This window comes from Taudactylus pleione, unplaced genomic scaffold (genome assembly GCF_031769625.1).
Source record: "Taudactylus pleione unplaced genomic scaffold, aTauple2 ptg000113l, whole genome shotgun sequence".
NCBI classification, from domain to species: Eukaryota; Metazoa; Chordata; class Amphibia; order Anura; family Myobatrachidae; genus Taudactylus; species Taudactylus pleione.
Window position 1 is genome coordinate 13,987,184 of NW_028284515.1, and position 16,512 is coordinate 14,003,695.

The 16,512-nt window shown below is 44.0% G+C and overlaps 1 protein-coding gene and 1 non-coding gene across 2 annotated transcripts in view; both read right to left on the reverse strand.

Moving 5' to 3' along the window:
* Positions 1-16,512, reverse strand: part of SPTBN5 (spectrin beta, non-erythrocytic 5) — a 273,171-nt gene that overhangs the window by 245,821 nt on the left and 10,838 nt on the right. Inside the window, exons 6-7 of the mRNA XM_088471253.1 lie at positions 3,915-4,546; positions 1,165-1,303 (exon numbers count right to left, since the gene is read on the reverse strand). Of these exons, the coding sequence (XP_088327379.1) occupies positions 1,165-1,303; positions 3,915-4,546 (771 nt within the window). The remainder of the gene's footprint in view (positions 1-1,164; positions 1,304-3,914; positions 4,547-16,512) is intronic.
* LOC148525109 (U1 spliceosomal RNA) lies at positions 8,512-8,676 on the reverse strand. The gene has a single exon (XR_015878320.1). It is a non-coding gene; the product is annotated as a U1 spliceosomal RNA (small nuclear RNA).

Below are 16,512 nucleotides of genomic sequence, written 5' to 3' on the forward strand. Positions count from 1 at the left end.
TGTAATTCCAGAACCAGGACTGGTTCCCAGAGCCCAGTGCTGGTTGTACTAAGTACAGTGGAACTCTACACATTTTTTGCCCTGTACTTAGACAACCAGGACTGGCTATGAAAAGTCTGGAGCTGGTTCTGTTTTAGGGGGGGACCTCACGTCAATTTTTTCTTTAAAATTACCCCATACAACACACTAGCCATTCATAAACGTACGCAAATCACACTGATTTGTGTATGTCGGATGGCAACTCATAGCTCTGGAGGTGCATTTAAACTTCTATTGAGTCCCCGATTTGAGTGTAAAACGGCCGAATTGAGCAAAACTAATCATGGTAAATTCCCCATTTAGGCATAAATGAGTGAAAAGTAGTTCCGAATAGATCCGATGGTGATATAATTTCTATTGCAAAAAACAGCCGAATTAGCGGCATTAAACCACCCAATTTCAACCCCAAAACTACCACAAATCACCCGAGTTTAATGATAGTAAATTCCCAATTTGCAAAAAAGTGATATTATCACCCGAGAAAGCAAATCGGGACCAAATCGAATCTTAGTAAAGTTACCCCCTTATGTAGGAGACTTTCTAAGTGTATAAAACCATTGGCCAATTTAGCATAGACAATAATAAAAATTAGAAATATAATCTATATCCCCTCTTATGAGAAAGATGTGAAAATTATTTTAGACAGATTATCCTGGATTATAAAATATATCAGCAGGGAGGAGGGAAGATGCCCATAGTACTGTGTTCCCCAATGACACAAGCACAAAAATGCTGTGAAGTGGTCCTGTAACCTACTCCCCAATGGACGGACCCATTTTGTAAGCTTAATGAATATATATGAGCATGTATCTAATTCACTGGTTCCTAGCAGGGCTGTATAGTGCTGCAGCCCACAAAATGGATGCCTCCAGTGTTAAAGTCAAGCTCTCATTGAGCCCACCTATCATCTGCTCACAGTGGAGGCAGACGTTTGTGAACTGAGCTAATATTGAGGAGATTAGTGCCTATGAATTCACTAGAACCAGTGACATCGCTGAAATCATTGGTTCAGCCCATGTATTGGCCTTGTAAATTGTCTGCATTCTCAAAAATATTTGCTAAGCCTACAAAAGGGACAAAAACATGTATCCATAATTCCCCAGTATACTGTATAAGGTTTATAACCTGCATAGATTTCAATTCATCGACCACACTATCTATATCTCTTAGAAGGATCAGTATCTGTTGCTTGTCTCCCAAGGAATTTTTGTGAGTTTTCATTAATTTGATGAGTTCATGCCAGTCATGCGATAACTGTTGCTGTCTGTATGGGAGAGAATGCATGCATGCAGATAGTTAGCTGTTATAGCATACACTATAAAGTCTTTTCAACAAACGCTCTAAAGAATTGTTCACAAACAGTGCAAACAGCTACAAACTGATATAGTACGTTCAAGCATAATATGTACATAAAACGTTCTTCAGTTATGGACTGTAGGGCTAGTGTCAGGACATGGCAGAGTGGCTAACTGTCCTGGGCACTCCAGAAGGCTCCACTGGATCAAGATGTGCTCTGAGACCAAAGTTCATTCTATATTTGTAATTCTGTATTCCATCAGTTTAAAAGTTTAAGGGGCCCATTCATCAAAAGATATTTATCACTTGTGATCATTATGGGTTGAACTCGCTGTGAGTTCAAACAAAGTTTGCCCTAAACTATCACTTTTCTCCTGCTCCTCTGCTTTTCCTTCAGTTTTCACTGACTGTCTTCAAGCTGAAGACAGGCTGCTAAGAGACTAGCTGCAGCAGGAGAAAAGAGACACCTCCTTCCCCTTGTCTATCTGCCTGCAAGCCCGTCCGCCCAACCAACCCCAGCGGTGTCGGTGTCCAGCCCAAACCCCCTCAATCCGCCGCAGAGCTGCAGCCGCCACCGCAAAATGAAGGCAGCTCTGGTGTCCAGACAAAACCCTCCCGTCCTCCGCAGAGCTGCAGCGCCGTCCAGTCTGTGGCTGATACATGCAGCCCAGTGTCAGTCTCCTGCCACTGCTGTGTCCTCTCTCTTGGCTCCAGCTCACAGACGGACAGCTCTAGGAGCCGGGAGGAAGCTGCTTCAGGTAAAAGGACACAGCAGGGAGGAATCTTTTCAGTTCCCTCTGCTTCATCGGGTGCTGTACACCATCTCAGGGTGGCGTACAGTGCACCTGATTCAGACCCGCTCGCAGCGATCGCTCGCCCCCAGCGTATGCAAATTCGGCTAAGTGACGGCATGGCAGGCGCTCGCTCGGAAAGGCATAAGCACGCCCACTTTGTTTCGGCGAGCGATCACTTTGTCTCTATAGACACCCATTAGCGTATGTAGAGACGCCCACTAGCGCACGTCATCTCCAGGAAGTGTATTAAAATATTTGTACATCGAGGACAATTGGAAGCGATCGCAGCGCTTGTGGTTGCCTTACCCTACCGCAAGCACTGCGAGGACTTCAGTGTATAAAACAGCCAGGTGACATGTACTATGACGCTGGCTGTTAATTATGCATGCCTCTGAAACGGCGTTGAAATACTCAGGCACGCTTGCGTTCGCACCTCCACTCCCCCGTTATTAGAGTCCTGCCCCTGTTACCACCCATAAACGGCCTCTCCTGTCACTCATTACACTGGGCTGTCTTTGCGTGGCGAGTGAGCAGATTTTGATTGCTCCGAGTAGTTCGCGCACGCGCAGAACGAAGCGTGCGCATGCGCGGTCGCTTAACATCGGCCGCGTACGAGTGAGCGGCCGCTTGCGGACAGGTCTGAATGAGCTCCAGTATCCCTGTGGACTGTGGAAATTATCAGGTAACAAAAGTAACCAGGAGAAATTGGTGATATCTCCTGCATTACAGGAATGATGAATTACCCTGACACTTAATTTACATCAAATTTTCACCTGCTTTTGTAGAAATTAAGTGATGATGAATATGCCCCTTAGGGAGAGATGTATCACAGCTTGGAGAGAGAAAAAATACCAACCAATCAGCTTGTAACTATGGGCCTGATTCAGAGCCGGTCGCTATTTGCGCTCGCTCGTCCAGAAAATAGGGGTGGCTATTCAAATGAACCGTTCGCTGTTTGCGGTCTGTTCACGCCTCTAGGTCTGAACGAGCAAACAAAACTTGCGGTCATTTTTTGGGAAACTACACCCCCTGGCCGCTCGCATCCTACGTCATGTCCGCTATTTATTAGATTAATCGAGTACATCGAACAGGGTATGAGCTGCTCGCTATTCTTGTGGTTGGTTTTTGCTACCACAATTTTGCGAGCAGTTCTGGCTATAAAATAACCCAGTGACGTGGTCAATGACGCTGCTGTTTTAAATATGCACACCCATAAAACGCCCGTTTTGACCTTTAAGCACGCCTGCGGTCGGATCTCCACTCCCCGTTTTCAAGCACCTTCCCCTGTTACCACCCACATACGCCTCATCCTGTCACTCAAATTAGCAGGCATTCGCTATTTTGCGAGCACATGAATTTCGGCTGCACTGACTGGTTCGCGCATGCGTATAATGATCCGTACGCATGCGCAGTTGGGCAAACATCGCTTGGAGCGAACGAGCTGCCACTTACGAGTGGCTCTGAATCAGGCCCTATAATTTTACCAGCTGTGTTTGAAAAATGATGGTTAGGAGCTGATTGGTTGGTACTTTATCTGTCTCCACTTTATCTCTCTCCAAGCTTTGATAACATCTTTGATACATCTCTCCCAGTGTCTCAACAGTTTTATCTGTTACTGGCATTTTTAAGTGCTTTGTTTTTCCTTATGACCAGGGCTTGCTTGTTTCGAACTCCGATCATCTTTAAATATTTTGGGACAGTTGGTAATGCATAACTAATTTAAGTGCTTGATTATTGCAATGTGAATATAAAATGTTGAACAACATACAGGTACTTAAAACTTACTTAGCTAGTATTTCTCCCTTTTTGTGATAATTCTCTTTCTCTAATACACCAGCAATCTCTGCCAGCGCCTTGAAGCGCAGTTCACGAGGTAACACGTCAGCCTCAATAGCCTCCAGCTTCTTGGTAGCCGCTTCCACCTGGGTGATATTGTTGGGCTTGAAGTCTTGACGCTCAATGACTTGTCTCATTTCCCGCAGGTAGGATCCTCTAAGAAAGGCCTTCTTCTGGAACATCTGAGCCAACTGTTCCAAGCGCTCTAACCGAAGCATCTCCATCTGTAAGGCTTTCTCCCGCTCATGTTCAGCTTTCTCTAACTTGGTCCAAAACTTCTCTACATCACGCAGCGACCTCCCATCCGGCGGAAAATACGGACGTAAATTGTTGGCCTGTAGCTTGGTTCGGATGTTGAAAAAATGAGCCTCAATCAAGCCTCTCTCTTGGTATTTTGGTGGTTTCTCGACCGTTCGGTAGGTTTTAAAGTTTGCCAAAAGCTGCAGCATCCCATGTATGGAGTTGGGGAATTGCCGATCATTCATCTCCACCACCTTCTGCTGGATCCATTTTAGAAGGTCGGATATCATGGTCTCGTATTGGTCCGTCAAACTTTCAATGTCAAGAATCAAAGACAAAATCTGGGTAAATATTAAAATAACGGAGATTAGTTAGCTCTGAAGCTTGGACAAAAAAAAAAACACTTGCCTTTTCATGATGTGTTATCTAAAGATCAGTAGTATCCATGGCTACATACATATTCTGATTGGTGTAAATTAACATACTATGTTAACCCATTAATATAAAAAAGTGTTCCATTGAAGTTAAGGCTCAAAAGCTTTAGGGCTACCCAGAATTGTAAGAGACCTTTTCCACAACAATATCATTCCTTGTGTTGAGGCTCAGGAAAGGGGCATATTTGCATTACATCAGCATAATGCACAGTTAAAACTCATCAAATGTATAATGTAATATGTTGCAGCCACCCATAAAAGATTATAATATTGTGTAGTAGAAATATGCAAATAAACTCATTCAACGGGTGACTATAACCTCCTGTATTATACTAAAGTATTGTAATAGGCAATTCAAGATTATAGTCTAATAACAGGATTTTGGTACTTACCGATAAATCCCTTTCTCCGATTCCACAGGGGACACTGGAGTTCAAGACAGTGGGGTATAGACGGTGGTAGAGTAGAGCCTGGCACTTTAAATTCAGAAGTGTGACTGGCTCCTCCCCCTCTATTCCCCATCAGCCCCAGTTTAAGAACTGAGCCCGAGAGGAGACGGAGGACCATAGGAAAACGAGGAGAAGGAGAGGACCACAGAACGGAACAAGACCGAATGAGGGAGAACAGAGGAACCAACTGCAGGGAACACATGCAGTCACACAACCTTATAAGAAACCAAACAAAATGGCAGGTACGCAGCGCTGGGCGGGCGTCCAGTGTCCCCTGTGGAATCGGAGAAAGGGATTTATCGGTAAGTACCAAAATCCTGTTTTCTCCTTCATCCACTAGGGGACACTGGAGTTCAAGACAGTGGGGACGTCCCAAAGCCAACCTCCCGGGTGGGAAGCGCGGAGAACTTGCCGAATCCTTGGCAAAACCGAAAACCGGGATCACCAAGAACCATAGGCCTAATGGAAAGGCAAGAGCTGAAGATCAAGTGTTGTAGAGCAGAGGAGACAATCAAGGCTCCCTGCTAAACAGCCATAGAAATTCCACACCTTACAGCGTAAATGGAATGTAATACTGCTAGCAAGAGAACAACCGCAGATGAAAACAGCTGAACACCGTAAGCTCAGCCGAAACAGACCAAGCACGAACCAGAGTTGAACATGAGAAGCTGTATAATTTGGAGACAGCAGAATCCCAGCACTGCTGGACATAACTCATATAGTTATACATATAACAATACCAATCTACAGATACAGAGTTGATCCTGTCCACAGACTCCTAACAAGAGTATACAGGGAGCAAAAGACAAGACCGAACAGTCGCCCTGGACCATTCTTGAGGTCCAACTACTACAAGGTTGGCAACCAGAGTGAAACCATAGAAGTCTCCAATAAGGATAGAAATCCCAATGACATGAGGCAGAGGCAGCTCTGAAAGAATCGAGACCACAATTCCTTTCAGAGCGTCAGACAGCAGTACAATCAACTCAGAAACAGAGGGAAAAACAGCAACTGAAACCTTGCAGCTGGAAATCCCCATACCAGACCACTGGCAGAATGTCTGGCAGCCCATCAGTTGTCTGCCTATTGAGTGGTTACTACTGCCTGGGGCGGGTCTCGAATTAGTGTATGGGGCATCCCAAGTGGAGACCTTACAGCACAAGCCACTGTGCCGACCTGAAAAGAAACCCACAGCAACAAACTCCAAACAACATCCAACATGATGGAAGTGCGTAGGCAGTATCAACTGCTGTCCTGAACATAGTATAAAAACAACCCAGTTACCCTAGCAGTTAAAGAGCACGGATGCAACAGTCACCCAGAGAGAGCTACCAATATAGGGAAGCAACCATACAGCAAGGCTACAGAACTAGGACAACCATAGAGGTACCCATCAAGTACCTGTCAGTGTGATGAAAATATTCACAGTACTGAACAGGAAAACAACCAGGCCCCCTGCGTGGAACATAATGACTGTCACACTTTAATGTAAAGATGTGCATTAGCCCACAGATGCGCTACAGTCCATTATAACCCCAACAGAAGAATAAAGTGACATTCTCAATGTTGGAACTATGCACGCCAGGAAAGCTGTAAAGTGTAGAGCCTGCTGCTAAAAAGAGCGGATTACTAAGTCTGCAGCTAGGATGCAGAAGGGAGAATAACGGCTATGTCGTGTCAGGTTGCATGAAATCGGAGCATCTTCCGAGGCAATAGTGGGGTACCGCTTACCTGTGAGCAATCAGAAGCCCTCTAGAAACTATGTAGAATGTCACTGACCTTCTCCATCTCACAGCAACCCATCACATCGGGAATAGAGAGTAGCTTCAGTGGGCTAAAAACCAATGCTCCATAGCACAGTCTTCAGTCTGGCGATGTTGCCGTAGGAGAGATTGTAGAAAACTAGCAAAATGTTAGTGGTAACAAGAAGGTCGTACTACAGGACTCTATACCTGAGCTTGTTCCATTAGGGATGTGTATCCTTATAGAGATTATACATATACCCCAAGCACGGTCTGCTAGAGTAAGTATTAGTACATTAACACTTATAATGGTTAAGTGCGTATTAGTCAAGAGGCGGGATAGTGAAAGAATTAAATAAGACCCTGTACTGGTCAAGATACACATAGAAATATTACATATTTGATGATGGATCCCCCCCAGTGACCCTTGACAATCATAGTGTTCACAATGAGGGATTAAACTTGAACCGCAGGGCCCATGATTTACTGGATACCCACCAATCTAATCAAGCCAGGCCTGACCCTGCCTATTTGGTGGGTGGCCCTAGACCTTCAGGCACAGGAGCAGAAGTGTGATCTGTTGTCATTTAACCAAGTAAGCCCTGAGGATGGAATAGAATCTGGATTTTTATGTACTGATAGGAATGTACCCAGGGGCCACTTTATAGCCTCATTTTATTGAGATATGCGACTAGACAATAATATGGAGTACAGGAACCTATACAGAGAAAGGTACCTGTACATAGACATAGAATGCAATAATTATCCCAAGGGATAAGAAGGGATAAGGTAAGAAGGGATATATCTGTAAAGAAAATCCCAGTTAGGGCTAAAAAAACAGGTGTTTACCAATTATTAGGAAGTAGTCATACGAGGAACATGAATATATCGGTATACATACACACGTACACTTAGACAAATAGTTGCATGAGAAGTCAACATAGTAAGTATACTTGTATACTCCTGCACCAGGAGATCATTATGCTCTATATAATATATAAATATATACATAGTAGGAACCACAAATAGCGGCACTCCGAGACTTAAATAGTGATCAAAAAGGTATATCTAAACTATGTTGAAACAAACAGGCCGACGTTTCAGGGGATACGTGCCCCTTTGTCAAAGCGAGTATATAAACTGACAGGAACAAAACTGTAACCCCAGAAGGGTGTAAGTGCCTATCTTATATACATGTGTGGACTACCAGAAGGCTCCCCGACAAGTATATGGTCCATATTAGAAGCCATGCCTTTAGGGAATTGTGATTATCACAATGTAAACTGCAGAACATGACTCTAGTCTATAGAGCCAATATAATATATTATAGCCTACAGCTTCTGGTAATCCCAGGCGGCTTCCCATCTGTGGAATTAGAGGTAACCTAATGATTGCGGAAGCATAGGCATACCCACACATATAACAAATACATTCATACATAGTATGTGTAAATCGAAGTTGTTGTACCAACCCACCGCAGCAGGAGAGTCCAGCCTCCAATTGCAGTATCTTTCTTTTTAAAATATGCTAGGTATCAGATCTAAAACTGATAAGAACAAATCCTACCCTTGCCTTTATGGCAAGGATAAGAAGCGATACATTATATATATATATATATATATATATATATATATAGTATACATGTACCCTCATACAAGGTCACAGGTAACGATAATTTATCCAGGAAAAAGCATGAACGCAGTCCCCCACTTCCACAAATTATGCAGTCGAGATTTCCGCATTTTGAGAAATCATCGGGGGTCAGCACACCCAGAGTGCAATGGATGCGCCTCGCCCTTGGAGAACCACCTTTGTGATCATGGTATCTCCCCGGCCAGGTAAGTATGAACTGTGGCTTACCTCCACGCAGGGAGACTGCTGATGTGCCGTGTGTCCATCCTCTGTAGGCCTGATATTTTAGCAGCGTGCTGTCCCAGACTGGTATAGATCCTGGGAGCCTTCTGCCCTTGCCTTATCAGGTGAGCCATTTGAGCTCCAGTTGAACCCACCTTTTCAAAGTGGGGATCAAAAGGACGACCTCAGTGCAATGAAGTATACTGCATTAACAGGCATATTTGTCATGCGGAGGGCAAAGTGACATGGACACAGCCTCTGTATTAGGCTGCGGCATGTTCCTCCCTGAGCTACTGTCAGGGGCCTGGACACTCACTCTATAATAGTGGCGGTGGGTCCCATGATATGTAGAGGTACTGCTTCAATAACATCTGACATTAGTGAGTACTGATTAATTTCTTAATCAAACAGACTCCAGCAGACATCTTGAGATAGACAATTGTAAAATAGTCGCAACTATCTCTACACAGTGACATCACAATGACGTAGGGCAGCAGTTAGGATAGTTGTGGGGTCGACAGTTTTGAAGTGCTCTCCCCTACAGAATAGAAGTACATTACTGCTAGATAAAGTACTAACAAGTTCATTGCTGGAATCTGACCACCATATAGGAACTACAGAGATGAGCCAAGTTCTATATGGACCATGCCGCTGCGTGACTGAGTAAGCAGGAAGACTTGTAATCAGCTCAGTATGCCTCAGCATTATACTATCATAGAGACCAAACTAGGTTCTATCTAGATTCTACAGCTATGCACAGGGGAGACTATACACATAGGTCCTCTTCATCTATATATTTATTAACAGTTCTTATATATCGCAGCGTATTCCGCCACGCTTTATAATTGGAAACAGCAATAGAACAAAACTGGTTTTAACAGACAGTATATATAAGCAGGAAAGCCCCGTATATATACACATATATACTCATCCATACACTTAACTCATGTAGGCATGTATACAAAGCTACCCATATTAAATTATGTCATAGGTAGACAAAGGTGCTTGGAACTAACTCCAGCAGCGGTACAGTGAGTGCAGCGTCTTCAGGCACCAACTTCTACGCCTATCCCTGCACTGCAAGCAGCTGCCTCTGCAAAGTTACAGACTGTCTGTGCTCTGTACAGTGACAGCCTCTGCATATGCCTGCGCTGTAGTGCGCGCTAACTGAGAGGCCAGAAAAAAATATGCGGCGCCTGCTCCCCGGGAGCAGTAATGGCTGCCGGACCTAAGCCACGCCCCCTCACTGCCGGGAGTAGAGCCCCATCGCTAACTGCATCCGGTCTTAACCGCCAATAAACTAACCCCTGCTGCTCACCACTGTGGCATAGAGCAGAGGGAGGAGGAGATCACATCGTCTCTCACTTACATGAGAGCAGCAGTCAAACACAGCGCTGTCAGACTCTTTTAAGTGAGCCAGCGCTGACTCAGCAGTGCAGGGATGTTAAGAGCGTGCGCCAGCAGCTCGTAGCAGGGCAGTGCACAGCGAACCTATGTAATTACAGACTGTCTGAACAGTCTCTCTTGTGGATATCCGCGCTATATGCGCGGTAGCTCCGCCCCTTGTAATAACGCTAGCGGCGTTATAACAGGAATCCAGGACTGTATGAGCCTGGGAGGGGGCGGAGGGGCCGCAGAGCTAACTCAGTCCCCCGCTAGTCAGGGGAACAGAGCTATACTTACCAGCTGCTGGCATCAGGGCTGCGGCTAGGCATATGGAAGCACGGACACAGCTTCTATATTAAGCTGTGGCGTGTCCCTCCCTGAGCTACTGCCAGGGTGCCTGGGACCCGGACACGCACTCTTTATTAGTGGTGGCGGGTCTCCTGATGCCTCCATGTAGCAGGCTGACAGACGCAGCACTCTGTCAGCCTGTCCTCAATGCTTGTTGAAGCTATGAAAATAAATAAAGTTAAAATAAAAGTAAAAATACTAAGTGTGGGCTGGAGCTCAGCCCTATGTGACCGGCTCTTCTCGGGCACATTTCTAAAACTGGGGCTGATGGGACATAGAGTGGGAGGAGCCAGTCACACTTCTGAATTTAAAGTGCCAGGCTCTACTCTACCACCGTCTCTACCCCACTGTCTTGAACTCCAGTGTCCCCTAGTGGATGAAGGAGAAAATAGGCTAACTTTTGTTAATAATGGTCAAGTTAATGTTGGTTTAACCCACAGGAAGAGAGTCCATAATATGGACGCAAGTTGCCATGCAAATCAATTGTGTTATACATACTCATTGGTACATTAATATTCCCACAAGCGAGAGTTGAGACGGGATGCATTCACCAAATGGTGAGCATAGTTGAATAGGATGGAGGCAATTTATGAACAGTAAATTGGCAAAGTCGCATGGCAAAAACAGCTTTGTTCCTGCTGTTTGTCTACACTGAAAAATGAAGAAGCAGACTTTTGGACAGGTTGAAGAGAGGCATTGTGGGAGAAATTAACAGTATTCCTTGGTAAGTATAGTGTAGAAGCACGGGTGCCTACTTTTGTGTACCAGCGCAAAAATAGGAATATTTGGGAAGCCTGACTATTTAAACAATCGTTTTTATGGGTGTAACTTGCGTGTGCGGTGGACAGTGCATCTAAGCGCACTGGTGCAAAACAGAGAGGTTTTGTGCTATGTGCATAAAATGTGCTATGGAAAATAAGACTGATATGTTCATGGTCTGGCTGGATTTATTGTACATGTTCCTAATGAATACTGAAGTGATTAAATAAGTGAACTAGCTTATTATTATTTATATATTATATAGTATTGCTTAGTTAGTATTGTGCCACCATATTATGTAGGGCTTTTCAGATCATAAAATTAAATTAAATTAAAAAAGTTCCTGCTGACAAAACACAGTGAAGGCAGCCATTCTAATACTAGTTCATCATTGAGGTCAGTAGTTTCTAATGAATTGACTGGCTAAATATTGGTTCAGACCGCACAATTACTGTCTCCAATGTTTCTAGATGTCCAATACACCTTAATACATTGTAGTTAAGGCTTGGAGAGAGATTAAGTACCAACCGATCAGCTCCTGTCACATTACAGGCTTTGTTTGAAAAATGGCCGTTAGGAGCTGATTGGTTGGTACTTTATCTTTCTCCGCGACTTAGTACATCTACCCCTGTGTTTCATACTATGTATAAATGTGAACAGTAGCACTTAGATTAAATATGAAATATACCGTACATACACGTTTAATAAACAACAACTTAAAAGACCAATTACCCACATGCATATTACTTATTCAAAAGAGAAATCTCCATTGAAAATAAACTGATTCTATACAGGATTGTTATACAGTTTTTAAATTGTTTTGCTGTTGTATGTCAAACATCCATTGCATACTGTCTTCTCTGTGGTCACTCGGAAAAGGCATTAGTCACCCACCTCTAGTGCAAGAGTGGGCAGAGCTTGTCCCTGCACCATTATGCCTGCATTGATATTCTGCCATCGCAGCCAGATACTGCTCAAGGATCCTAACAGGTGCATGGACAGTTCCAAAAAAAGAGGGGTTAAGGATACTCTTCACTACCAGCTCATGTGCATCCTCCTCCTACTGCCCAGGTCACTGGGTCAGCCCATAATAAATGGAGGGGAAGGTGAGAAAGAGGATTTAATTTGGCCCACCTTTTAAAGGCACATGTACAGTATATGCTGTTTGTTATGCATGGTTAAATAAAGTTTTTGTTAAAAAAAAACAGTTCAGCCTTTATGTAGTTAAGCGTGTTTTATTCAGTTAGTGCAGAAGACTAACAGCTGAGATATGTACATTAATTGACTCTCTCTCCCCAACTGCAATCCTATTAGAAGAGATTGGAGAAGATCAGATTAGGAGACATCTCTGAACAGGGAAACATGACAAATAAACAGAGACAATGATACATGACAACTCAAGGACACTGTGTGCTTGATGTTTGTTCCTTGCCTATAAAGATCTGGTGTTAATTGACAGATATTTCAAAATACTTTTGCAAATCAGAAGTAATAAAACATGAAATGAAATTGAAATTAATAAAGCTCTATGGCATTTCACATTCATGTAACAGTAGTGGAAAATATGTTCCTCATGGAATGTTTTTTGTGTCATGATGTTTCCAAGGTTACCATTAACCCCTTAAGACTTATAGATAAACAGACGTCACTCCGGTCTATTCCACCTGGGCTGTATTTGTCTTCTGAACTTTGTATTGTGTTGTTTCATTAATTTAGTAACTGGCTGGACTCAGTCAATCAATTGATGACTCAAATAAGAAATATCAGTGCTAAGTACATGAGCAGACAATATTACCTAGATTGAATGGGTCAGGTTGACACCTCTGTAATGAGTTTGAATGTAAAATATGACATACTGTAGGTGTTGTCACACAAGCTGGGTAATGGATAATACACACATTACTTATTTTCTTTAGCCTTTGGGGCACAAAAACTACTGGCCTAGTGGGGCTATAAAATTCTGTTTTTAGGATCCCCCTGATTGTCAGATTTGTAATACATTCTATTGGGAACCACCTCTTTGGAGGAGCCAGAAAATAGCATACTGACACTTGGGGAGCAGAGGTTGAGCACTACAATGTAGACAACAAACCATGAGAAATTCTAGTTATACCCAGCTCTTCCCACAATCAGTGGCTACGGGGTCAGAAATACACAAAAAATTGATCTAAAGCACATTGGGCCTCATTCAGAGGCGGTCGGAGGATGCAAGCGGTCGCTCAGAAACTGGGCGGCCGCTTGCATCCTGACCGGCCGCCTCTGTTTCGGTCGTTAGGCTGTGGGTTAACACCCACAGCTCCAATGACCCGCTAGGGTGATGGTCGCGATGTTCTTTGACCATCGTGACCATCGGGGCTTACGACGAGACCCTAGGCTCTGTCAGAGCCGGAAGCTCTCCACTGACATCACTAGTGATGTCAGTGGGGCCTCCCCCAAATGGCAGGCGTTCCCATGGGAACGCCTCCATTTGGGCTGCCACCCCCCCCGGCCCGCCTTCCAAACGGGGCGAGCTGTCAATCAACATCGACAGCTCGCCCCCTTTGGAAAGAGACCCGCTACGACCAGCGCTGTCGGTCGTAGCGGGTCTCACGCATGCGCATGAAGGAGCCGGCTCCCTCGTGCGCATGCGCACTTGACAAACATCGAGGCGGCCGTGCGGTCGTAGACCGTACAGCCGCCTCTGAATACAGCCCATTGTTTGCAGCACATTAAAAGGTATCAGCGTGGCCATGTGCCAAATATGGTTGTAAGAACATGCTGGCAGTTGGAGAACCATAAGGGCCAGCTGGCACCTCTAGGAAAAATGCATAAAAAAAACAGTTTTAATTTTAAAAAAAGCAATTTAATAAATAATCCTTCATGCTTTCATTTTCAGCATGAGCAGTTCGTTTTCACACAGATACATGCATACATCAGTAAGATGGATGCATGTATCTTACTGTAACAAGCTTAGAAAGAGTTAAATTAATTTAAAAAATTACGTGAACTCCCCCCTAAAACAGAACCAGCCCCGGACTTTTCATAGCCAGTCCTGGTTGTCTAAGTACAGGGGAAAATTTGCGTAGGGTTCCTCCTGTACTTCACACAACTAGCACTGGGCTCTGATCCTGTCCTGGTTCTGGAATTACAGGGGAAAAAATGCGTAAGGTTCCCCTGTACTCTCCAGAACCAGCACCGGACCCTTTCTAGTGGGGGGCTGATGCCACAGCCAATGGGAGCCCTTTCACCGGGCCCCCCAGCCACATCATCAGCCCTGACCGCTAGTCAACCCAGACCAGGGATCTCTGGGGAGTTGGGGAACCCCCCAATAAAAGAGTCCCTCTCTCCAGGGCACCCGTGGCCTAGGCTGATAGCCCGGGGCTATCCCCACCATCCCTGGGCAGCGGGTTGATAGTGTAGGTGTTGTGTAATAAAAGAAGAGTAAAAACATTGTCTTTACAGTAGAACTGCAGGTCCCAGAAAGCCTCCCCTGCATGCTGGTACTTGGAGAACCACAAGTACCAGTATGCGGGTCATTAAGGGCCCGCGGGTACCTGCAGTTCACCTGTAAAAAGATGTTTAAATAAACACAATACACACACATCGTGATAGTAGAGTTTTAATACATACATACATACACACTCCCACATACTCACCCTGGACTGGTCCGCTTCTCCCCATAGGCATCCATGATCTTGGTAAGACAATAAAATGAATAAACACAAACTACGCACTAGGTAACAACCATATCTGAGCGTTCATTGGCTGAGAGAGGTCAGCCCTCACCTCTCTCAGCCAATGAACGGCTCCTTCCATTGAAGTAAATGGAGAGGCGCAGGGAAATTAAAGTTTAATCTGCAGTTCCAACCACTGACCCCATCTCCCCAGCAATCCCTGGCCTGGGCTGACTAGCGGTCAGGGCTGATGCTGTGGCTGGGGGGCCCGGTGAAAGGGCTCACCTGGCTGTGGCATCAGCCCCCCGCTAGAAAGGGTCCGGTGCTGGTTCTGGAGATTACAGGGGAACCATATGCATTATTTCCCCTGTAACTCCAGGACAGGATCAGAGCCCAGTGCTGGTTGTGCTAAGTACAGGGGGAACCCTACGCAATTTTTTCCCTGTACTTAGACAACCAGGACTGGCTATGAAAAGTCCGGGGCTGGTCCTGTTTTAGGGGGGGAGCCCACATTATTTTTTTAATTCATTTAACTCTTTCTAAGCTTGTTACAGTAAGATACATGCATGCATCTAACTGATGTATGCATGTATCTGTGTCAATCCGACCTGCTCATGCTGAAATCGAAAGCATGAAGCAGGTCTATTCATTTGGGGATTTGAAGTTCAATTTTGTGTTCGATTTCAAATCGAATCACAGTAAATAAAGAATTTGTGTGTTTGTCTATGTAAAAGTACCGATGTTTTTCCGATGTTCAATTTTGTGAGGGATTTGAGTGAAATTCTGTTTAGTGTTCGATTTTACATTCGATTTTGTCTGTAGTAAATACCCAAATGCAAAATCGAATGAAAATCGAATGTCAAATCACTCATGAATCAAAATCAACCTTTAGTAAATTTATCCCTAAGAGGTATATTTACTAAAGTGCTGTTTTTTAGAAGTGGAGATGTTGCCCATAGCAACCAATCAGATACTAGCTATTATCTTCTAGAAGGTGCTAGATAGATGTTAAGCAGAGTCTGATTGGTTGCTATGGGCAACATCTCTACTTCTAAACCAGTACTTTAGTAAATATACCCCTAAGTGTCATGGGACATTTACAGATAAATGCACGTTTGTGTTTGTATGTGTCTTGCATTTAACAAGAAAACTTATATTGCTATAAAATACTCAAAAGTAAGAAAATATTTGTTTGTGAATAGCTCCATTTTCTATGTACTGTAGTATCATTTAAGGAATGGAAAAATATCTATGGTGCCTGCTTATCACTGACATTTTACAGATGTCTATAATGATGGCGAAATGGATTATTTATTTTTAAATTGTTCTGTGTCCTATGCCCATTTCCTGTAGTAGTATGAGTCCCATTCAGCACCAACCTGCATATCAGCAGATTTAGATGCACTAATGACTGTAAGACACTTAGACAGAGTCTATACTATGCAAGTAATTAATTTACAGAAATATTATAATGCTTGGCATGACATTTCACTTGCACACACATAGAAATATGGGTAACTTAGAAATGTGAAAAATGCAGTTTATCTGCACAGATAACCGAGTAACCCTGCTCACACTATCCCACTGGAGCACAAGCAAATATATAGCTCTAATCTTAGTACACTACAAACACCATTGGCTCCTGTTAGCAGTATGCGGATATTAGCTTTATGGACAGAGCA